This window comes from Cyrtonyx montezumae, unplaced genomic scaffold (genome assembly GCF_038088225.1).
Source record: "Cyrtonyx montezumae isolate F1298 unplaced genomic scaffold, pur_monq_1.0 scaffold_17, whole genome shotgun sequence".
Lineage (NCBI taxonomy): Eukaryota > Metazoa > Chordata > Aves > Galliformes > Odontophoridae > Cyrtonyx > Cyrtonyx montezumae.
Window position 1 is genome coordinate 21,307,556 of NW_027071903.1, and position 22,937 is coordinate 21,330,492.

At 50.4% G+C, this 22,937-nt stretch overlaps 1 protein-coding gene across 1 annotated transcript; it reads left to right on the top strand.

Annotated features, from left to right (window-relative positions):
* The first annotated feature begins 5,240 nt into the window (after positions 1 to 5,240).
* CPEB1 (cytoplasmic polyadenylation element binding protein 1) lies at positions 5,241 to 22,689 on the top strand. Its single transcript, XM_065733684.1, has 10 exons — positions 5,241 to 5,409; positions 17,307 to 17,533; positions 17,887 to 18,136; positions 18,253 to 18,366; positions 18,538 to 18,642; positions 19,543 to 19,679; positions 20,370 to 20,568; positions 22,029 to 22,123; positions 22,271 to 22,351; positions 22,579 to 22,689. Exons 1-10 carry the CDS (start codon positions 5,256 to 5,258, stop codon positions 22,687 to 22,689), a joined length of 1,473 nt encoding a protein of 490 aa, XP_065589756.1. The 5' UTR covers positions 5,241 to 5,255.
* The last annotated feature ends 248 nt before the right edge of the window (positions 22,690 to 22,937 follow it).

The following is a 22,937-nucleotide window of genomic DNA, read 5'->3' on the forward strand; positions in this document are numbered from 1 at the left end:
AGAGATTATTCTTCCTGCCTCTGAGTTATGGGGTCAGTAAGTGATTTAGTCGTTGTTGGAAGCAGACTGGTGCTCTGGATGTGTCCCAAAACGGGAAGCAAAGGAGAAACCTCACCAGCTGGTAACCTTGTAGGCAGGCAGGCTTCCTTTGCAGCTGCCCTTGGTGGCAGGTACTCTTAACTAAACGAGTGCAAGAAGTTGCAAACTGAACTGGTGTCTTGTGGATCTGGTGGCTGCTTGTGTGGTGCACTTTGTTCAGTCATTGTGCTAGTTCAGCTACAAGATAACTTCAGTGCAGCTTAATCTCCGGAGTATTGAAGAGTTTAGCTCTGTGTGCCAAGGGCTGATCTGGCCATGTGATCTGCACTGGTGCTGCAGAAATGCCAGAGGAAGTGTGGATTGTTCCCTTCTAGGTAGGGTTCTCTACCTGGTATGGCTAGTGAAACAGCTCGGGGAATGTGCTGTCAGCTTCTGAGTGGTTGCATAGTGAATATTAACTCATTCAGGTCAGTGCTGTGGTTATTAAAGCTTTTGTGGAGGCTGCTGTTGAACTGGTTAAACTCTACTATTTCTTAGAGTAGCTCTTAGTATTGTGTTAGTATTGTTTGCCCTTGATGTGCTGGAAGGGTAAGAGTAATAAATGGAGGATGCTGCTGGGAGATGGTCTCTCTGTTCTTTGGGGAAAAGATATGCTCCAGTGGGGGAAATCCTTGTACTTCAAATCTGTTTGTGGTCCTCAAGCTTCTCAGTTGTTTCCTCAGGTCAAACTAAATTTATCCTGGATTGGATGTGTGTTTAAGCAATGTCGTTCCCCAGTAAGAGGATTATATGTGGTGAAGGAGGGACTGCAGGAGTTCATGGCCTTTTGCTAATATGGAGTCAAGCTGTGCTGGTCAGAAGGACATGGGACTGAGTAACATGGTGAAAGCCTCATTCATGCTTTTATTTCTGACAAATTTGGAAAGTAATTCAGCTCTGGGTGGAGCTGTATGGCAAAAGGACTGCTGCTGGAGACTTACTGAGGCATTCCTAATGTTAAATCTGTATAAAGATCACTTTGCAGTTGATATTCCTATGTGAACTTAATTGCCTTGTCAAAATGATCTGAGTTGTCAGGCCCTGACTGCTGTGCGTTTTTACGGGTGCTTGCTCCTGGAGCTTCCCAAATGTAAGGCTCAGGTCAGGCTGGTGCTGTAGGGCACAGTGTGGCAGTGTAATTGTGAAACTTGTCTGGTGGCTTTGGAGACAGGATTGCTTCCAAATACCTGCCTCCCTCCAGAGAACCAGCCTGAAAGGCTTCCTCAGCGTTGGTGGCATGTGTGCTCAGCTCCCCCTGGGTAAGGAGGTGAGCAAAGCTGATCTTAGGTAGCTTTTGTTGCACGGCTTTTTGACGTGAATTTGTTTGCCAGACTTGAAAGCCAGGCGTTGCTGGGTGGAAGGTGCTGCTGCCAGGTTTGGTTAATTGCTTGCCTGTTCTGTAGGCACAATGTCCAGCCTAATTAAGTAGAACGGCAAGTAAAGTGCCTTCTCTTTAGCCTTTGTTTGCTGCCTGGCTAAACTGACTGGAGTTTCAACTAAAGACAACAAAACAAGCAGTCTTAAGATAGCTACAAGTACCCCGAAAAAAGCCATTATTTCACTGTAAATTGCCCATCCATTGTGCAGGGGATTGAGAGATGCTTAAACTATTTTCCATGGGTGGGGGTGGCTTGTGGTGCCAAGGTGAGTATAAAGCTGCTAGTGGAGGCCCATCAGCCCTTAATGATTTTAAGTATCTGCTTTCTTTAAGAAAAACTAAAGGACAGATGCAAACCGAGACTAAATCTGCTTCCTGCCCACTCTCAATTGCAGTTAGCTAATGGCATCTCTTGTTGAGCCACCCACAAAGTACTCCGTGGTACTACAGTGTGAGTGCTTGTGTTCTTCACAGCCCTGCAGCCCTCAGCATATGTGCCAGGAGCACTGGATGTGTGGCACCTGGGATGAGGGGACAAAATGCTGTAAATGGTCATCTGGAATGTGGCCCCAAGTAAATGCTGTACGCAAAGCTGGGATAGCTACATTTGGTACCTGTGTGACCTTGAAAGAGACGGTGTCTTCTGCCTTTGACATATATATTCCGTGTGCTGGAGATCCAGCAGACTTCCTGTGGTTTCCGGACCCATATTCTGCTGGTGAGGTGCTTGGTCTTTTGGGATTTGGTGTGGTAGTCCTACAGCAGTCCCTTGCTTGTTGAGGTAGGTGAAGCAGCAAGATTCAGTTGTGGCCCCCTGCAGCTTCCTAAGTTGTTGGCTGCTATCTGCTCAGGTGCTTGTAGTTACCAAAATGGGGCAGATGCCTTCTGAGAGATGGTTTATGTGGCACTAAATTTCTCTACTTGGAGTCTTCCAGATTACAGGGAAAATGCTTAGTTGTGCAGTAGGTTTATGCCTAACAAGGGCTTTCCTAAGCCCCTGGTGATCCATGGTGTACCTGAGAAATACCATTGGCTCATCCTCTAAAGGCTTTTGCTGAAGATTTGTTATAGTCTTGTGTGCAAAGTATATTTGAGAGGCTTAGTTTTCATGGTTGCAACTCCTAGCCTTTGAAACTAGAGGGATAAAAGATGTGAGGCAAAAGGGTGCCTCTGCTGTGACCCAGTGGGCTTAGAAATGCTCACATTGCCTCCTGTTTTGCTGGATTGAATTTAAGCCTTGGGCATTGCTGTTGCACACTAAGATGTCCTGGAGTGTCAGTGAGCCTTCCTTTCTGCTTTGCAGCCTGGTTGTGTATGTATGTCCTACTCCCGTGAGCTTTGTTTGTGGAGCCCTCTGCTAGGAATGAGTGGGAGGGCAGAGAGACCTCCATGTGGCTGCAGCCTATGCTTAACTCAGGTGTGAATAATCATTCTACTTTCACCTCTTCCTCACTCTTCAAGCTCAGTGCCTTGTTCTCTTCATGCAAGCTTAGGAAAGTACTCAAAATTATAACCTGTTTCAAATGCCTGGCTGGTGCAGCTGTGCTGCATACCAGACTGGGGAAAGGAGGCAGGCTAAAACTAATTCCTTGGTGGTGTGACTTTAACTGCACGGCTTCCCTAGCCCTGCTGGGGAGCTGTCTAGGCTGGTGTGAGTGGGGAGTGCAGGGGTGGGGGACAGGTGGCTGCAGCTTATGTAAGCCAGCTGGTGGGGTTGAACGTAAGGGCTGACCTCTGCTGAGATGCAGCTTGTTAAGAAGTTTTGTGCTATGGACCTCAGAATAATGCTGAATCAAAACCCAGCTGATGTGGGCACAAGCCTGGGGCAGCAGCGCAGCTCCCTCTGCCAGCATGGTTGTGTTCCATTAGCAGCTCCAGAAAGAAGTCCAGGTTGCAACGATTGAGACTGGCTATCTGGGCTTGGGAAAGGCTGCATTGGGTTGCAAAGTGAAGCTCGTATTTGATAGGCACATACTTGCAACTGACTGGAGGTTGTGGCTGTTCAGGCTGGATTTCTGTAGGAAATTCCTTCTACCCCGTGTCCTGATAGCCAAAATACTGTGTGATGGGGGCTGATTCTGAAGATGGTAGAGAACCTGGTGATGAGATCCTGATGTCCATGGGCAAGGTGGCCTGCTTTTGCCTGGGCTGTGTGCTTGGGCAGAGTGCTTGTGCATTGCCATAATCACAGGAATGCTGCATATTCGTATGGGCAAGTTGTGGTTGCTGTGGGAACTGAGTTGTCTGAGCAATGTGCCTTTGTCCTCTTCTCCTTATAGCTGGGTTGCTTATGTTTTTAGGACCTGTCCAAAAGCAAAAACTGTACTGAAGTAACTAATGGAGTAAAACATCCAGCTGAAGATGCAGTGTGATAATGTCAGAAAAATATTCAGTACTGTTACAGGTGCTTGGTAGAAATGTGATGGAGTTGGTGCTGCAGCTTGCCTTGGCAATACTGGGAGAGCAGGAGAAGTTGTGTGGATGCTATCCTAGTGAAATCCTGTACTGTTTTACCCTGTCACATCCTGACCCTGGAGCTTGGGCTCCTGAAACCACCATAGAATGAAAGTGAGGGCTCCACCTTGGTGCTGCATGAGCTGGAAAAAGACCCTGTGGGGCATCTGGGATGGCATGTGAGGGATAATGTGATGGGCTGGAGCTGTGAGTGGTGTGTGCAGGGTGTGCATATGATGGCTCGGTGGGAGGGAAGGGGGCAGGGGGAGGAGGAGACAGCTGCCACTACCAAGGAGCCAGCTTATAAATACCCTCTGACTCAGATTTTTAGAGCATCGTGTGGTTTCATCATCCCCCAGATCCCACACGAAGCTGGAATTTGCAGGCTATGAACCTGCTGTGTTTCCTGAGGCTGTTGGCACAGGCTTAAAATGAGGCAGAAGCCTGCTGTCTCCAGTATTGTGGGCTTGTGCAGGGAGGGAAGGGATGGGGGAGACCAGCGGGCAGAAGGGAAATAGGCCATGGAAAATCCCGATGGGAAGTGGGACTGATGTGCTGCACTCATAGACTGGAGCAGGGTGATGTGCTTCCCCCTCAGTAGTTTTGGGGGGGGTGGGGGGAAGGTGAAGATTATCGTTGTTACACAGTGGTAAACAATGCAGAGTCAGTGTGACAGAGTGGTTGAGCTGAGCCGAACAGATGATGCTAGCAGAATTGTGAAGCTTTGCATTGGGCTCTGAATTGGAGCCAGCAGCTGGAGGCTGTCCAGGACTAAAGTGTTTTTTGGGTTTTGTGGGTGGAAGGGAGGCGGGGACGAGAGAGCTGGGTAGCACTCAAACTAACTGTCTGCTTTGTCGTTGCTGGGGGGATTGCTGTCTGCTGTGCTGTGGAGCTCTGCTTTGTGCTGCTTGGCTTACCAGAGCTGTGCCCCTTCCCTCCTCCTGCCTGCTGCCTTCTCTTTCGGGGGAATCCATCCTTTCTTCTTACCTCTATCTTGTAAGAGCTGATGCGGTTCTGTTGCATGGCTGAGTGACGTCACTGTCAGCACAGTAAGCATCAGCAGCCTGGTCACATGCTGACCCAGTCAGTAATGCAGGCGGGATAGGAAGGTGGAGGGGCTGAGGGGGGTGGGGGGCTAGATTCTGGACATATGGTGGCCCTCCCTTTTGGGGTGCGACTGCTGGCTGTGGTGGCAGCAGCTTCAGAGCAGCACGAGACCTGCTGTAGGGCTTAACGCTTTGGAGAACTCCTTTTGAAAGAAAAAAGCAGCCCTGAACTCTCCAGCTTCTGTTTGTTCTCCATCTGAGCAGACTTCCAGGACTCTGACGAAGCAGTGGCGAGCAGGATGCTTTTCCCCACATCCACGCAAGAGTCTTCCCGTGGCCTCCCTGACACCAACGACCTGTGCCTTGGCCTGCAGTCCCTCAACCTTACAGGGTGGGACAGACCTTGGAGCACCCAGGACTCTGATGCTGCAGCACAAACTAGCCCACAATCTGGTGAGTCTGCTGATACATGCTGCAACAGTTGTTGGATTAATATGTTGGGGTTTTTTGCCCTTTTTATGCTAATGTTGAGTGTAATAGGGTGCTGGTAGCTATGGGTGGGGGTTTATCAACCTCTAGTGCTTGTGTAATGTGGTGAGGGCAGGTTTGAGTTGGGAAGCTGTGCCACAGCCCCTTTTGCTCTGCTGTCTGTTCACTGCAGGCAGAAGCGCCTGGGCTGGCAGAGAAATAATGCAACAGAGCAGGAACATTCTCCCTGGGTGGGTTGGGGGTGTGGTGCCTGGGAGCTGAGCATGCCAGCTGTGAGCCCAGCTCAACTTTGCTGCCAGTAAAAACCCCTGGTAATAGGCAGGATGTGTGCTTGCAGAGGGTCCCCCTTGCAATGACTGCACCTGGCTTTGCCTCTGGGGTGTGGTAGGTGCAACTTCAGGGCAGCTGCCTACAGCACTTGGAGAGACCCCCTTCCTGCTTGTACTAAATGACTGCTCTGAGGAGACACAGCAGAATGGCTTTTTTTAATTCCTGTGGTCCAATGCGAACCTGTGTGATCTGCTGTCTGTGAGAGTGGCCTTGCTGCTGCCTTGCACTTCCCTCAGTCCTGCTCTTTCTGCTTTCCCAGTTCTGATGAGGTGGGAGCTCTTGGGAGTACCCAGCGCTGTGCAGGAGTCAGAACTTTTGCGGAAGCACCAGCCCTCTGTAAAGCTGTGTGTGTGCATCAGGAGGAAGGGGTTGTTGCCTGCACAAACTTGGTGATCTCCCTGGTTGTGGGGTTGCTACCTGTGATAGAAAGGGATTAATTTATTTTCAAGCCCCACAGGGCTGTAAAGAGCAGCTCAGCAAGCACTGCTGTGCTCTTTCAAGTATCAGTCTGTGGAAAGATCTAGTGCTTTGGCAGAGTTTGTACAAGTTCAGCCTGGTTGCTACAGAAACTCATCCCTTTATAGCAGCATGCTGCTGCTTTGTTAAAAGGGCAGTGCATTTCTGCACAGATTGTGGCAACACGGGAGGCTCCAGGCATGAAGTTGCTGCTGCTAGGAATGTAGGTAGCTCCAGAGTTACCTACATCCCGTTTCTGGAAGGTAGAGCATACCAGCTCAAGTGTGAGCCCTTTTGATACAGTCATGCTGCAGCAGCTTTAGTCTCACTCTGCTGTAGCACATGTTCTTCAGGGTTTCCCTTAATGAGCAAGGGAATACCATGCTCTTGCTACGTGTCCTTCAGTCGTTGCCTACTGAAACATCATGGGATGATAGGGATATAAAGAACTCTCTGCACAGCCTGTCCTAAGGCACCTGCACCAATAACTTCAGTTTTCATCACTTGTTACTTCTGGTATTCCTTCAGAACAGGAGGTAGGGATGACTGAGGTGTAAACTAGCTCAAATGCAACTGAGCTGCTTCCCCAGAGGAATCTCAGGCTGTGTGGCAAAGGGTGTAATGTTCCTGAGATGGTATTTGCCCCTCTCCATCCCTCCCTGTCTTCAAGAATTGCAGTAGTGAGGCCAGAAGTGCTCATTGGCCTGCCTGGCTATTCATTTCCTGCTTGAAGAACTGTAGGAAAGTGAAATGCTGATAACTGTGCATGGCTGCTATGTTGCTCAAGCATTCCTACACCTCCCACATCTACAAATCCAAAGCTTTCTGCTCTGTGAAGGCCCTGGAGTAGCAATGCAGAGCTTCTTGGGAGGTTGTGTAGCTTGGGAGTCTCCCCAGAAAGGCTGCAGGGCTCCTCTGGGTGGCAAAGGAGTATTCCTGTTTCTGAAAGCTGTACAGGTCCCCACAGCTGATGTTTACAGGTGGCCTAGCTGTGCCATGGCTGGAAGAGGGAGGATGTAAGCAGGGTGTTGCCATGTCTGGGTGCTCCTGATGCCTGGCCTTGGAGCTTGGGCATCTCCATTGGGGTGTCCTGCAGGCAAGCAAAGCATGTCAACAGTGGGCTTCATCTAGGTGATGGGGAAGGATGGTGTTGCTGTGCTGCTGGCACCCAACCTTTGGAATGTTCCAGCAGTGACTCAGCTGCACAGACCCACAGGGAGACAGGGAGGTGGCTAGAAGTGTGGAAGTGTTTTTGTTTTATTTTTTTCAAAGTAAAAGCTTATCAGGCTAAAAATACTGCTAATGTGATCCCCTGCAGTGCCTGTTCTTGAGTACTGATGAGCTGGTACCTCCTCTGCTGTGAGTGCAGAGTTCTGAGCCAAAGGGAAGGACCTGCTGGCTGCAGGCCTTCTCGGTGTCACCTTGTGCAGTGCTGTGGTGCGGGACTGGGTGCCATGCTGAGGTGTAGCAAGGGTGGTTTGTATGCTTCTGCCCTCCCTTGCTAAAGGGATGCTGAAATGCCTGTGTGCAGACCAGACTATTTGCAGTGTGTTTTCTGGGTGCACTGCCGTAATGCGCTGAGGATGTGTCCTTAGCCCTTGAGAGCGTGCCAGCCGCACTGCCAGTCCCTGAAGCTGGTGTCTGAGAGAGTCTCTCTGGGAGGCGGCAGCTGCTGCAGACTGGAGCTGTTTGCATTTATTGGCTGCAGGAGTGAACTGCTGTCTCATAGCAGAGAACACACATCAAGCCCGCTGCTGCCACTAGATCAATCAGGCTGGAGGTACTTCATTCAGCCACAGACAGCTGCTCTGTGGCCTAGAGAGGGACTTTTGCAGGAAACTGACCTCAAGTGCTTCCAGTCCTGGAATTGCAGCTGCATTTCTTGAGGCAGCATTTTCCCATCTTTCAGGTATCCAACATCAGGCTGTAGCTTTGTGTCAAGTTCTATCTTTACAGAGGCAAGTAAGGTGGGACAGCCCTTAGTGGTACCCTTTGTTTTCCTTGTTTCTGTAGGAGCCATTCTAGTTCTTGCCCCAAGAACTGGTGGTAGCAGGACCTGAGCAGATCCATGTGTGGATTTCACATCTCCATGGACAGTGTTTGCTGGCAGCTTGGGCTGGTTTGTCTGGCCTGTCCTGCACAGGATTAGTTTCAACTTATTATATGGGACAGGCAGGCTTACCTACTGGTGAAGTGTCCTAGAACCAGTCTGTTAAAGTGGAGCTTAGCATATAGCAAGTGCACTGGAGTAGTTTTCTGTGCTGGTTGCCTGAGCTTGGTCTGGGTTTCTGTCCTGTAGGTCACTGTGTTGCATTTGGGTACTGGCTGACTCTGGCCCCAACATGAGCAGTGCTTGTGTCAGTTTTAGCCTTGTGTTTTAGTTGCATCATTGTAAACAGAAGGAGCTTGTTCCTTTCTCCTGCCTTAGGAGATCACCAGCCTCTGACTGCACTGTATGCCTGCTACCAATGCTTTTGGGATTTGCTGGTGATGGCTTTGCCTTCCAAAAGCCCGATCAGCCTCTTCGGGCGAGGATGGCCTGAACAGGTAAGCAGTTCCTAAATGTCACCAAGTTCCTAAGCATCACTCTGGTGTAGGAGCAAATTCCACCTTGATCTTAGATCTGCTTTGGAGGCTGCAGCTCTGACTGCATAGGTATGCTGTACTGCAATCTCATCCTGCAAGGTTACAGCTTCAGTGCTGGGAAACGAGCTCAGATAGTTCTTCTCAATCCTCAATTTTCCTGCTTCCTACAGCACAACAACTTTTTTCTTCAACAAACATGAATGCACTGATTATCCATGGCTGCTTGAAATCTGGGCTGGAGCTACAGGCAAGCTGTTGGGCAGTTGCCTGGTGGAGGGCTGAAGCCTCTATTCGGAAAAGACAAGAGCTGTTGCACGAGAAGCAGCCCAGCTGTTTCCGTGGGCTCCTGTCCTAATCTCTTGTGAGCAGCAGAGGGGACTTGTGAGCTACTCCCCCATGACTGGTTGCTTTCAGACTGTCCTCAGAGTGTGGTATACATGGCAGCAGGTAACTGAGAAATGGTGTTCTCCAGATCTGGTTAGCTTTGGCAGAAGGAAGCAAGGATGCACTTAACTTTCTGTAGGGGTAATACTAACTCTGTAGCCATGTTGAAGACCAGGACTGAGGTCTGTGAGTGTTGCTGAGTCTTGTTGGCTGTTGCTACTGAGTAGAATGCAGCAGTCACTGCCCTTCTTAGAGGGCTGGAACTGCTTCCTCCAAGTGCTCAGCCCCTGGAGGCACAGGATCTGGGTGAGGAAGTCCCCGGGGTGTCTGTTCTGTTTCTTCGCTTCTTGTGCTAAAGGAGACTCTGAGTGAGAAGAGCTAGGCATCAGGGTAACTTCAGGCTGTATGCCTCCAGAGTATCTAAAAGGACACTTTTTTCTTACTTAGTGATGGGCAAACTTCAGCAGAATATTCCTCTCTTCTGACCCCCTCTTGCTGGCCTCAAACCTGTGTGGCTCACACTGTGGTTGCCAAAGACTTGTTTGCAGTGGAGTACTGCGTTCTCAGAGTCCTTTCAACTCTTATTTAAGAGGATGGGCTACTCATGGCTCTGTGATAAACGTTGGTCCTTCCGGTGCAGCCTCCCTGCTGTTCAGGGCATGCTACTAGAGTGTAAATAGTTGCATTACTTTATATTTGGAGGTTAATTACAATTAAGTGTGGTAAGGGAGGGTATCTAGTGCTCAAAGCTGAGAGCTGGCTTGACTTGCATGGTCTCCTGCATGGTAGTTGTGCTTGAGCAGTATGTACACAATGCCCTTACTTCAAAGCTTGCCCTGCACCCTCATAGCTTCAGTAGGGCTTTTCAGAGAACGCACTCAGTGAGGATGCTCAGTGCACAGTTGTGCCTTGAGGATATTTCAGCAACTTCATGGGCTGATTTCTCAGCTGCTGGCTGTGCTGTGGAATAGAAAGCCCAGAGCACTTGGTGAATGCAGGCTGTTTGTGTAACAGTAGTATATGATCCTTAGCAGAATAAAGTACGTACGAAATACGATACCAAAAGGTTGAGTTTGCAATTGGTTTCTAGTGGAAGTTGCTCTTAATCCAGCTTTTAGAGCTTCCATTTGAGCAGATTTTCCCAAACAGGCTTATTTTAACTTGTGCTGATGCTGTTAAAGAGAAGATACAAGTAGTTGAACAGAAACCTAGCCAGTGTCTCTGTTTAGATCCCACAAGAGTTGGAGAGAATCAGGGCAGGCTCTTGTTTGTGCTGGTGGCAGCTTGTAGGAGTATGCATGCACCAACAAAGAGTCCTTTTCCTTCTGGGAGAGAAGGATGTTGTCTTGCATTCCTCAGAGCATCCCAAGGGGCTGTTGCTCCTGCCTGGCCATTGGAGCTAACAGATGAGTGCAAGGTTAATATTCATCTCCAGAATTGTGTAAAATAAGGCAGGTAGGTCTTTCTCCAACTGGGTGTCTGAGCAGTGGGAGGGGTGGTTGCTGCGCAGAGCAGGTGTGAGAGGCTTGGTCTGCTTCCACCTTTGGCTTGAGTTTGTGGATGACTTGTTGCTGTTGGGGCACTGAGGATGCAGGTGAACCAGCAGGGGAGTCTTTGGTTAGTTTGTGGCATCTGAAATCCCTCCATCTGACTTCTTGCCCTGTTGCTGTAAAAGGGGGCCCGTTAGTCCCCCTGCAGTGCTCTTGACTGGTTGTCTCTGGGCTCTTGGGGGTAAGTTGGTTTGGAAAGGGCTTCTAGAAGTTCTTGTCCATGCTGCAGCTGTCCAGAGCAGATAGAAAACTAGCTGCTCTGAACCTGTCTGCCTGCAGACTTGAAACAAATGACCAGTGTCTCACTCACTGGCTTGGAAATATCTGCTCAGTGCAGTGGTTCTGGAGCTGTGACCACATGGACTACATTGTTCTCAGTAAACAGGATGAGGACAGTGCCCTGCTGCTGGATAGGGCCCCTCCGGCCGGGGCTGTGTCTCGGCACCTGGTGTCTGCCTTTCGGAGCTCCTCTGTTGCGTGTGTTCCCTTAGAGGCTGGCAAAACCGCTGAATCACAGGTGATGGCTGTGCTGCTGCCAGCTCAGGCTTGTGATTGGGACCGCAGCCTGTCTTTAGTTGCTCTTCCTTTGCTGCAGCCTGCTGCCTCACCCAGACATCCTCTGAAGAACTTTTCTAAAGACTGGTATCCCGATTGACTTGACACCCCCACAAACTGTGATGCAGCTGAGCAATGAAAATGAGTCAGACTCAGCCTTGTTATCACAGAAGCTAACACATGCTGCAGAATTTGCACCCTGCATGCTGCAACAGATAATTGAGAGGAGTTTAGTACTTAAATATAGAAGTGTTTGTTCTTGAGGCTTGCAGATCTGAGGCTTGTTGTGTGGAATTTGACCTGAATATGTTAGCTTTTAAATTTCTCTGGGATTGATACATGTTAGACCTTGTATTTGTTCTGATCTCTTTAAAAACACAGTTGTGGCAGCCTACTTAATGAGTTTTGCCTGCAAACTTGTAAAAGCCTGAATTGTATTTAGCTGTCCTTACTGATTTTAAATCTTCCTTGGGCATCTGTTTTCCCTTCCCAGAAATATCGTACTAAATTCCCTGCCTGAAGAAGCAGTTGAGCGTGTTGTCAGCCAGGTTCTACTTCCTGAGAGCAGGAGGAGGACCTGTGCTCACAAACATTAATGCAATAAGCCTCTGTTCCTGCTTCTGCCATTGTTTCCATTTCTCAGGGCATGCTGGGGAAGTGACTTAGCATGTTGGTGCCAGAACCAAGAATAAACCTCAGGTGTCCTGACTCTAATTCTGTGGTTCAGCTGTGGGATCATGCTGCATTTTTTTATTCCCCTGCCCCATTTGTTACAAACCAGAAATAGCTGCCTGAATATCCTCAGTTCTTCTTTGTCCCAAATGAAGCGTCTGTCAGAGCAGAGGTTCCTTTTCTGTAGTTCAGAAACAAAAAGGGCTGTGTTATAGTTACTATTTAGATGTTGTTTGCTGCAGGCAGATCACATCTGCAGGTCTGAGCACTGCTTTCCTTGGATGTTAGGATTTGGTATGAGATGACTGAGACTTCTGTTGAGATGTTACAGTCTGACTTCAGGTGACTCTTCTCATAACGACAGTGATTTTTCTCAATTTGGAGTCATGGGAGCATAGTGAAACAAAGAGGATTTGAGCCAGTCCTCAGGAGGTATCCATGCTCAGATTCGTGGTGCTGGGTCTGGCTCAGGTGAGCTCTGGATGTGTAAGGCTGCAGATCCCCTTCCACCTTTGTGGACCGCATCCTATGGTTGCTGTGCTGAGGAAGAAGGGTATTCTATCATCAACATTTGTCTGCTGCAGATTTTGCCTGTTCCTGTTTTTTGTGGCTGCAGGTGTGTTGGCTCCCCCAGGCACTGGGATGAGACTTGGGATGCAGGCAATTAGTGCTAAAACTTGGCTTTGGGTTAGTCTGCAGTGTGCATTGCCCCATCCCTGTGGTGAGCAGGCTGGTGGTGTGGTGGAAGGGGGAGAACTGGCTCTGGCAGCCTGTCTGGCTGCATCACTGCTGTGACTACAGAGGCATTAGCTGTAGCTGTAGGAGGTTGTTAGCTGTTAAGGTGCCCGTTTGCCTTTCAAACATGCAAATGTTTCTCGTGCCATGAAGCTGCCTAGTGTCTGTAGGAGTTGCTGCTTTTTGGCTGACTAAAACATTCAGCCTGCTCCCACCCCACCAGGGTAGTCTGGCTGGGCAGTAGAAACTGCAGACGAGCTGTTTTTCTGGAACTGCAGCAGGCTATTGTTTGGGACATCAGCTTTTTTTTTCCCCCTCTACAGGCTTATTTGACAAATGACAAAGAAACTGCACTGTGTTCAGTCTCCAGGGCCTTCATCACACTGCTTCCCTCCTGCCACTGTGGTTCAAATGTGTGTATGGCTCTGCAGCCTCTGGGCACAGCAGGTGTCAGCAAGTAGAAGCAGAAGCACGGTGGCTCTGAAAGCTACCCCTTCTGCCCTGCTTGTTAAGTGTTCTTCATCTCTACCCTGTATTCACCAAGAGGTGAGGGCGTTGGGCAGGTGTGCAGTGTAAGTAGTATCTGGAGACCAGAACATCCTTTTCTCTAACCTTGCTGGTGCTGTCAGCCTGCAGAAGCAACCATCTGAAGGGCTCAGTGTTGCTGACCTGCTTGTGCAAGTCCTGGTCTCTACTGAATAGGCTTTCTTCAGCCCTGCAGCAAGCTTTCAAAGGCTGCAACATGTATTCAGAGCATGACTTCAAAAAGTGGGTGCCTGCATTCATCTTGTGCTTAGTGCCACTGCCAAAAGCAGTGTCTCACGCACACGCATCAAGCATGCAGGTGCCAGACATTGCTTGTAGAGATCCAGGGCCTGGCATACTGCTGGGCTCAGCAGGAATGTCTTGTATGTGCCCATGATTACCTGTGCTTGTGTGGGAGCTGAAAGTGATGTTTCTGTGGGAAGGTTTTGAATAAAAGGATGCAAAAGTGTGATGTGAGTGTTACTGCACTGGACAAGGTTCATTTTCCAGATGACTTGCCTGGAACTGATGCACCGTGCAGCAGAAGCACTGCTGTGCTTGCAGCTGTGCTGAACGTGCTTGTTCTGTTGTGAGGTCTCCTGGAGCAGAGGCAGCAGTCATTGGTCGGAGTATAGCGTAACGGTGGCAGAGCTTTTTATTGCCAGGAATAAGAATTCAGTCACAGCATTTGTCTAAAAGTTTTACTCAAGGCAGTAAAGTGTTATTTGTTGTCAGCATAGTGGTAACATGGTTTTATTTGCCCACAGTCCTTCCCTAAACTGCTGGCAGTAGTAAGTCTGGCTGTGCAGGGCTCGTCTTTACATCTGCTTCTTGTAAAATATACTTGGTCTAAGCTACCAGGAAGGTCTAATCCTTAAGTGGCTGTAAATCATAGTATGCAGGGAAGAAAGCCATATTTCTTGAATGCCAAGTGCATTACATAGCAAATCTAGCTGGAGCATGGAAGAGTGGAAACTGAGATGGGCTGCATTGGGTGTTGGATGTCTTGCTGTTGGGGTGCCTTTCCCAGGGTGGTGTCACCAACTGCAGCCTCTGGTGGAGTTTGAGACAGGATGAGTTCACATGAAATGCGGCAGCTCAGTGGCTGGTGAGCAGAGTTAAGGGGTGAATTGGGGTCTACAGGATAGAGTTAGATGAAAAAGTTGAGCCTTTGGCTGCACGCTCCTGCTGTGGAGCATGTGGCTTGGACATCATGGGTGTGATGGATGCAGGAGGGATGTTTGTGTCTCAAAGCCCTGGGATGAGACAGGAGTGAAGAGGGCACATAGCACCAGTGCTGCTCTGATGGCATTTACTAGGAGAAGCTCCAGCGAGGAGCAGGACTAGACTTCCAATGCTCATTCTCTAGAGAGTGACCTGAGCACCTGCTATATGGAAGAGTGCCACACTGGTGTCAGGAGTGCTTTTAAATCTGTCAGAGTTTGGCTGACATGCTCAGAGATGGAGCATGTTGGCTCTGAATTCAGTCATTAGAGCTGCAGCAGTGAGTCAAAAGTCAGAGCAGAGTTTCTATTAAAAGCTATTGGTTTTGCTGTCCCCTGCAAAGGAGAGTTGGCATGTGCCTCTCTTGCAGCTCTGAGCAGAGGCCTGAGAAGTTCCAGAAGGTTTCTGTGACCTGCTGTGCTCCAGACACTGATGTTGTCGTGGATAGGAATCATGTTGACCCTCGGATTGAAGTTTCCAGCATAAGCGTGAAAAATACTTAGTTGCTTGCACTTCACTGCTCAGACTAAGGGGAGGGGGGAGAGGAAAGTATTATGTCTGCTGTTCCACTTCAGGATCTCCAGGGATGCTCTTGATACCAGAAATTGCTGATACATCTTGCTTATGCACTAAAGATGCTTCAAGTCTCCTCTTTTGCAGGAGGGAGGGAGGGACAGAGCGATGTCCCGGAAAGAATGGTGTTTTTATTAAGTGGCCCAAATTATCTGAGTTCAGGGAGCTAGAGCTGACTGCATTTGGGTGCTCTGGGGCAGTGGAGATGTGCAGAGAGAAACAAGATCTAGTCTCCAGTGCCAGTGTTTCCTAGGCTACCTGCAGAGGCTGGCTCCAGGGGATGCAACCTGATTGTTTGACAAATGCTGAGGAGCAAGCACTGAGCCTAGTTTGCAGCTCTTCTCCTTGCCTCCCTGAGGGTTGCTGTGTTCTACCAAGCCCTTGGACCATCTGGGGTCTTGTGGCTTCTCGCAGAAGCACAGCATGCAGAGCTGTTAGGAAGCTTCTGGAGTAAATAGAATCCATCTGTATGAACAGGATGCCAGTGCTTTTGTCACCAGAGATCAGTTGAAGCCAGCTTGGTGGTAGGTGCTACAACTCAGCTTCCTCATGCTTCTCGGATGCCTGAGCACTTGACCTCTTACAAGGCCAGCAGTCTGCTGCTTTCAGGCATTCCTGTAGTAGGTCTTGCTGTTTTCCTCTCTGCATAACAGAGACATCCCAGTGGTCTTGGGAACAAATGCGTAAGCAGTGGCTTTAGCAAGTTACATGGTGGAATGGGTGAGGGTGAAATTAGTGAGCTCCCCAGAGCAATTCAGGGAGTTTCTGCTGAACCCTTGCTGGTGCAACCTCGCTGAGGTGCTGGTCCTGAGACTTGAAAGGTGGTGCTGTGACCAGGAGAGAGTTGGGGGCTGTGGTGCTTGCTAGGAGGAGGGCATCAGCACTGGAGTGTTTGGGCTGCGTGGGATCAGCTGCTTTGCTCTGACTCTTGTACTGTTTAGTGACTAATCAGATTTTTGAGCCTGCTTAACAAATTCAGCTGTCTCCCTTGTACAATACGCTGGCTGTATTTTTAAACGCAGTCACGTGGCTTCAGAGAAGTCAGCGAACCAGCGTAGCACGGCTTGTCTGGGCTGGGAGATGTTCTGCCCTGCTCTGTGCTGTGACTAGGAGGGAGCAGCTTCCTCCCAGCTGTAGGCTGTCCGCATCAGCTTTCCCTCAGTTTGCTGCTGCTCCACTTGAGCTCTACTGACTGTAAGTACTGCTGGGGCTTTCTGTGGCTGTGCAGTTGTTGTGGCTGTTTGCTGGTTTGGATGTGAGCTCTGCTGCAGGGGGACCAGCAAACAGAGCATAGTTGAGAAGCTATTCATAAAGCTCCCTGTTACTTTTACCATACAGACAGTGTTTCCAAGTACCTCTTTGGCACAGTGCTTAGTCAAGCTGTGTGCTGCGGTTGAAGTGTGGAAGGGAAGGGGTTGGTGCCTCTGCTAGGGTAACTTTCAGGGGAAGGCCTCATGAATGTGGGGGGAATGCTATGGATACAGTCGTGAGCTCCTGTAGGTCTGTTTTGCCTTGAGTAATTTCCTTGGGAACCTGCCTGTGCCAGACTGGGTTTTCTTGTTGATGTTTTGAGATTCCTTACTGCATAGCATGAGAGTTGAGATGCCAGCTTTTCAGCAGGTATGGTGATTTGGGGCAGGTGTGTTCCCACTCCTTGTTTTGGGCAGCTTTCCCTGACTCTGCAGTGATGCTGGTGTCTACAGACTGTAGTGTACCTCAGTTTGATAGCATATTTTTGTTACTTATGGTTTGGGCACTGTGAACTGCTACTCCTTCTGTACAAGAGCTCCTGATAACCTGGGTTAAGACCTTCAGCGATCAGGTAATGCAGAGACTATCAAGTGGATCCCAGACTTGCTTCCCTGAAAACTGAAAGCTTCAGGGCAGGCTGCCTTGTTTTTCAGCCTCTGAATAATTAAAACCATTTCTGAATGCTTTGCTCTTTTTGTTGGGTTTGGGGACATGCTTAGCTTGCTGAGACTTGCTTCTCTTGAATAGAGCTGGCTGGGGCCATGCCCCTGTGGGATCCTGTGTGGCCAAGTGCACTTTGCCTTCCCTTTCATGCTAGCCTGCAGAGCAGGGTGCTGGGAGCTGAGCATCCCTGGATGTTCTAACACTCTGCTAGCTTCATAGCAAGGCATTTTCTTACTTTTTTTCCTCCACAGAGGGAGGGGAAACCTACTGTGTGGGGAAGCAGTCTGTTGTGTACTTGTCTGTTGGCTCTTGGACACAAGTCTGACTTTGAAAACATGGGCTGTTTCTCTCTTGCAGTTCTCAGCATGCTGAGTAGCCCTCTGGGGAATGTCCTGGGGAAGCCCCCACTGGGTTTCCTGCCCCTAGACCCCATTGGCTCAGACATATCAGAAAAGTTTTCTGCGCCAGCGCTGAGGAGTTCCCGCCTAGATTCCCGCTCCCTCCTGGACTCTCGTTCCAGCAGCCCTTCTGACTCAGACACCAGCGGGTTCAGCTCGGGCTCTGACCACCTCTCGGACTTGATTGTAAGTTTGGGCCCTGCATCTGCTCTCTGCAGCCTGGGTCTCTGATCTGTGGCATCTCTCCACACTTCTGGAGAGTGCAGATGTGCTTGACTATAGCATCGGTGGGTACAGCTGCCTCCAGCCTGGACTCCTCTCGAGTTCCATTCTGTGCCTTTTATTGCCCTTCTGTTTTGACTATAACCCTCTGTAGGCCCACATTTTCTAGAGTAAACTGGGTCTAGCCTGCTCAGGCTCCCTGAAGCGCAGCTAAATTTGGAAGCCAGCAAGCAAGGCGAGCATTTATCTCGCTGACCCAGTCTGTGCTGCTGTGTCCTCCTTGGAAGGTTGGTTCTTACGTGGGCTTTCTCTTGCAGTCAAGCCTTCGTATCTCCCCACCTCTGCCCTTCCTGCCCCTCAGTGGGGTGTCAAGAGACCCACTTAAGATGGGAGTGGGATCACGGATGGATCAAGAGCAAGCTGCCTTGGCTGCAGTCACTTCCCCCCCAGCCAGTGCATCGAAAAGATGGCCTGGAGCTTCTGCGTGGCCTTCCTGGGATCTTTTGGACTCTCCAGAGGACCCCTTCAGTATTGAAAGAGAAGCCAGGCTACACAGGCAAGCAGCAGGTAATTCAAGTGATGGGTCTCAGCTGGCTTCAGTAGCTGTAGGGATTTGCTTGAAGACTTCTGGGGGAGTGGGAAATGTGTGCTTCTGTTCTGAGCTCTGCTTGTGTTTGTCCAAGCTGTGAATGAAGCGACTTGCACCTGGAGTGGGCAGCTGCCCCCAAGAAACTACAAAAACCCTGTCTACTCCTGCAAAGTGTTCCTAGGGGGAGTCCCGTGGGACATCACTGAAGGTGAGCAACCTGAAGCTGTGTGCTCCTGCCTTGGCTGGGCACCAGGTGGGCTTCCATTCTCCTTAAGGTGCTGCTGCCAAGTCCCTACAGGTCATGGGGGAGGCAGGGAGCTGGAGCGATGTGGGGTGTAGCTGTTTGTAAGGACTCTGACTTCTTTCCTCCTGTATGCAGCTGGACTGATCAACACCTTCCGTGTGTTTGGCTCACTGAGTGTGCAGTGGCCTGGTAAGGATGGCAAACACCCACGCTGCCCTCCCAAAGGTAATATGCCTAAAGGTAATAGCGACACGGTAGGGTTACTTTTTTCCCATGATATGTTACAGCACAGATGCTGGGATGGTATGGCTGCATGCTGGTGACTGGATGGTACAGAGCACCCTAGGGTAAATGTCTCACTCTCACTTGAGTCAGCACCAGGGCTGCAGAGCACTGTCACCTCTTGCCTGTCCTTGGCAGGGATGGGTTGAAGCACTTGGGGTGCAAGAACCTGTTGGTGCTTCTGGAGCCCACTGTGCTCTGGTGGTGGCTGCTGTTCTCTTCTGCCAGTGCAAGCACCCAAGACACACGTGCTCTTGGCACAAAATGTGTGTGCCAAATGCAGGAGTTTACAGAAAGCTGTGGTTATCAGTGGGTTGAACAGCCTTGTGGTTAAATCCTGAAGTTGTTGGGTTGATGTGTAAGCAGTAATGAGCTTGAGCATAACAAACATGGTGACTAGTTAATAGGCTGGCAGTGCCTCATGGCCTTGCTTGGTCACTGGAGTGATGTGAGATGCAGAGTGCTGGCACTAACAGTGATGTAAAGCTCTGCATTTAAATTTTTGGGCTCAGACATCTGATGTGCAAAGCCAAACCTGCTCTCCTTCTGCCTGTGCTGTGGCCAGGTCCATTGTGGCCCCTTGTCACATCTAGATGTGGCTGTGTGTGTAAGGAAACTGACATAGATGACCCTGAGCACAGGTATCTTCTGATGGAGAGGTAAGCTTTTCTTCAGCTCTAGTAGATGTTGTGTGTAGTCCTTAAGCAGGAGCCTCCTGCAAGAAGGGCTTGGAGAGAGTGATGGAGATGCATTGCAGATGCTGAAAGTACAGAGTGATTCTGAAGGCATCTGCACGCTGATGCGATGCTCTTTGTCCACCACAGTCCTAATGCTGTTCCTCTGCCTTTATCTCCAAAGGGTATGTTTACCTGGTGTTCGAATCCGAGAAGTCTGTGCGTGCTCTGCTGCAGGCATGCTCACAGGACCTGCTGAGTCCTGATGGGCTCAGTGAGTACTATTTCAAGATGTCCAGCCGCAGGATGCGCTGCAAGGAGGTGAGCAGGCCCATCACTTCTGTGTACCCTCATTTGCAGAGGCACTCACCGTGTTCAGGTCTTTATTAAAGCCTGCCTGCTTCTGGAAGGGATGAGTTTGGTGCTTACTGCAAGCAGTTATTTTAGATGGTGCAGCTGCTGCTCTGTGCAGGAGTGGGGCCTTAAATGTAGATTGGGTACTGGTCACAAGTTTGTAGAGTTAAAGAATCGAGGTTCAACTCTCACCTAGACAAGTGCAAACTAATTGCACTCCAGACAGCTCTCCTGGTGTCTGGCTATTGGCAGCACTTCTGTGCCTGGTGATTTAGTGCTGGCAGAAGCAGCTCCTCTTCAGAGCCCTGTATCAGCTGTCTGGCAGATGGAAGCTCCTGTTGGAGTTGGCAGTGGGTGGGTGATTTTGTCAGTCCCTTCCAACAGTAGGCTTCTGGGCTAGGAACATAGGTGCAGGCAGTAGGTAGAATTGGTCATGCTTGGATTGTTCCTTGGCTGCCAGCCCCAGTGTTTTGGATTCTACTTCTGAAAGCAGAACAGGGCGGTGTGTTTGCGTTCTTTTGGTGCCTAGAGCTCCAGAGCTGCTGTGCCCTGGATGTGGACTCTGGCAATAATTGGAGGCATTTGCAAACTGGGTGAAGTCTTGAGGGCCTGGGATGGTTCCTGCTGACTGACCGACCTGCTTGTGCATCGTTTCAGGTGCAGGTGATCCCGTGGGTGCTGGCAGACAGTAACTTTGTGCGCAGCCCCTCCCAGCGGCTGGACCCCAGCAAAACAGTGTTTGTGGGAGCTCTGCATGGCATGCTGAATGCAGAGGCTCTGGCGGCTGTCATGTGTGACCTGTTTGGAGGGGTGATCTATGCTGGCATCGACACAGACAAGCACAAGTACCCCATTGGTGAGTGTTCACCCCACTGTGGTGCACTTAGAGATGCCCAGGATGCAGCAGTGCCTTCTTCTTTGTCCCTTGCTGAGTTCTTGGGGACAAGTAGCTGGCAGGACAGGCAGCCATCCCTGCGAACGGATGTCCCACGAGGATGTTGGGATGCAAATCAAGCCTTGGGTTTTGCTGACAGGGCCTTGTACCTGGAGGGTTCTGGGTTATTCTGCAGTAGCTTGAAGTTACTGATACTTCTTCAGGCACTGCTGAAGGGCTTTCTGCCCTGGTTCAGTGCTGTGTGCAGCCAGGCAGCCTGCCAATGATCCTGAGATGCTCAGCACTGTCCTTACACAGCTTTCAGACTTCTGGTCAAAGTCTGTGCCCAAGGCCTGATGAGTCTAGGATATGCTTGCGATACTAGATGTTGAGGTGGCTTTTGGGGGGATAGCCCTGAGAAGTGAGGAATGAAGGTAGGAGATGTGAAGCAAGCTCTGAATTCCTGCAAGACTGCAGATGAAGTCTTGAAGCCTTGCCTAGCAAGCTGTCCTGTGCTGGCAGCGTGAGGGCCTAAAGCACAACCTTGGAGCCTCCTTGTGCTGAGCTCAGGTCGCTCCCTCCAGTGAGAGAGCTCTCTGACTCAGCACAGGAGACTTCAGCAAGCCTTAAACCATGTTCATTTACTGAGTTGGGTTCACATGCTACATCTCTAGTTCTACAAGGCTGAAGTGCTAATCTGCATTCAGAGACATTGCCCCAGACTCCTCTGACTGTTTCTGGATTGGCAGAAGGCTCATTAGGGCAGGAACCTGCCTTCTGCAAGAGCTCTCAGGCAGAGGATGATCCCTTTGGAGGGAGGTTGTGTGGTAAACCATGTCTGACTGGTCATGAGGAGTTTCAGAAGGGGCCGTGAGCTCTTTGAGTCACAAAAGAGCCACTGCCCAGGTGGCTTTTATGGTCCCACCAGGTGTATGTGACCTTAGAGAGAGGAGTCCCCTGAGCCCAGCTATGATTCTCAAGTACAGCCTAGTGCTCAGAGCACTCCTGGCATCCACCCAGTGCTGCAGGGCAGAGGCTTGGGGGCCTGGACAAGGCATGGATGTGTTTTGAGTGATGTGTTCAGCTCCAGCTGCCAGCATACAGGAGCGCTGCCACTCAGAGCTCCTGTTAGGCTAAGGTAACTTGTAGGTAAGTGTGGATAGGTGTTTTTCTGCAGCATAATAAAGCTTGGCTGGAAACAAGTGGTGCAGGAGCACTGCTGACTTCTGGTGAGGATGCAAAATGCAAGGCTGTGGGATGAGTGGGAGGCTTAAAATAAAAGCTGCTGAGCTGTCTCAGCACCAGCTTATGTCAGATGGAAGTGTGGAGCTTGCTGCTGTTGCTCTTGGGAGCACTGCCACATCTGAACCAGCCACTCGGAGTGCTTCCTACCCTCTGATTCCCGCCCCTGGGACTAATGCTTATGCTCTGGCTTTTCCCAGGGTCTGGCCGCGTCACCTTCAACAATCAGCGCAGCTACCTGAAGGCAGTGACTGCTGCATTTGTAGAAATCAAAACGACCAAGTTTACTAAAAAGGTGAGAGGGCAGCCAGAGAGCTGAACGTGTAGGTGATGGGCAGTGCTGACGGGGCACCTGTCTGGCTAGCGCTGTGTCCCTCTGAGGCTGCTCTGGGTGGGCCTGCCCTGTCTCTGTTTGGTGCTGACCGCCTGGTTTCTGGTGCAGGTTCAGATCGACCCATACCTGGAGGACTCCATGTGCCAAGTATGCAGCGCTCAGCCTGGCCCTTTCTTCTGCAGGGACCAGGTAATGCTTCTTCCTGGCAGTGCTGTGAGGAGGAGCAGGCTCTGCTCCACGCAGCTGGGCTGCTGGGGCTGCACGTTGTCTGTGCTGAGCACTGCTTGGAGGACAAGGCGCTGACGCGGGCGCCCTGGGCTCCACGCAGCCTTGGGTGATCTCCAGAGTTGCTGTGGGGGCACAGGAGCTGTCGGCCCATCCTGACCAGCGCCGTTTCCCCTCTGCTCTCCCTGCAGATCTGCTTCAAGTACTTCTGCCGCTCCTGCTGGCACTGGCAGCACTCCATGGAGCTCTTGCGTCACCACCGCCCGCTGATGCGCAATCAGAAGAACGGGGACTCCAGCTAAAGCGGCTGCGGGCGCAGGGGGAGTCCTTTTGGTAACCTGCCGAGCGGGCGTGCCTGCTGGTGCCAGACCCGGGCTGGGAACGCGCTTCCTGAGGACTAACGGGAAATCTTACATTCACGTTTGCACTTGCTGGTCTTTTTGTTTCTGCACTAATGCACAGTGAATTTTGTCGGGTTTTGTTTGGGGTTTTTTTTTTGGGGGGGGAGCGCCCCCTCAAGCGATTCTGCAGTTCCCAGACTTTGGTTCCT

Coding starts and splice junctions, on each gene's coding strand:
- CPEB1 (XM_065733684.1), top strand. CDS start 5,256: ATGCTTTTCCCCACATCCACGCAAGAGTCTTCCCGTGGCCTCCCTGAC. Junction 5,410..17,306: donor ACAAACTAGCCCACAATCTG/GTGAGTCTGCTG, acceptor TCTCTCTTGCAG/TTCTCAGCATGCTGAGTAGC. Junction 18,643..19,542: donor CAAAGGTAATATGCCTAAAG/GTAATAGCGACA, acceptor TTATCTCCAAAG/GGTATGTTTACCTGGTGTTC.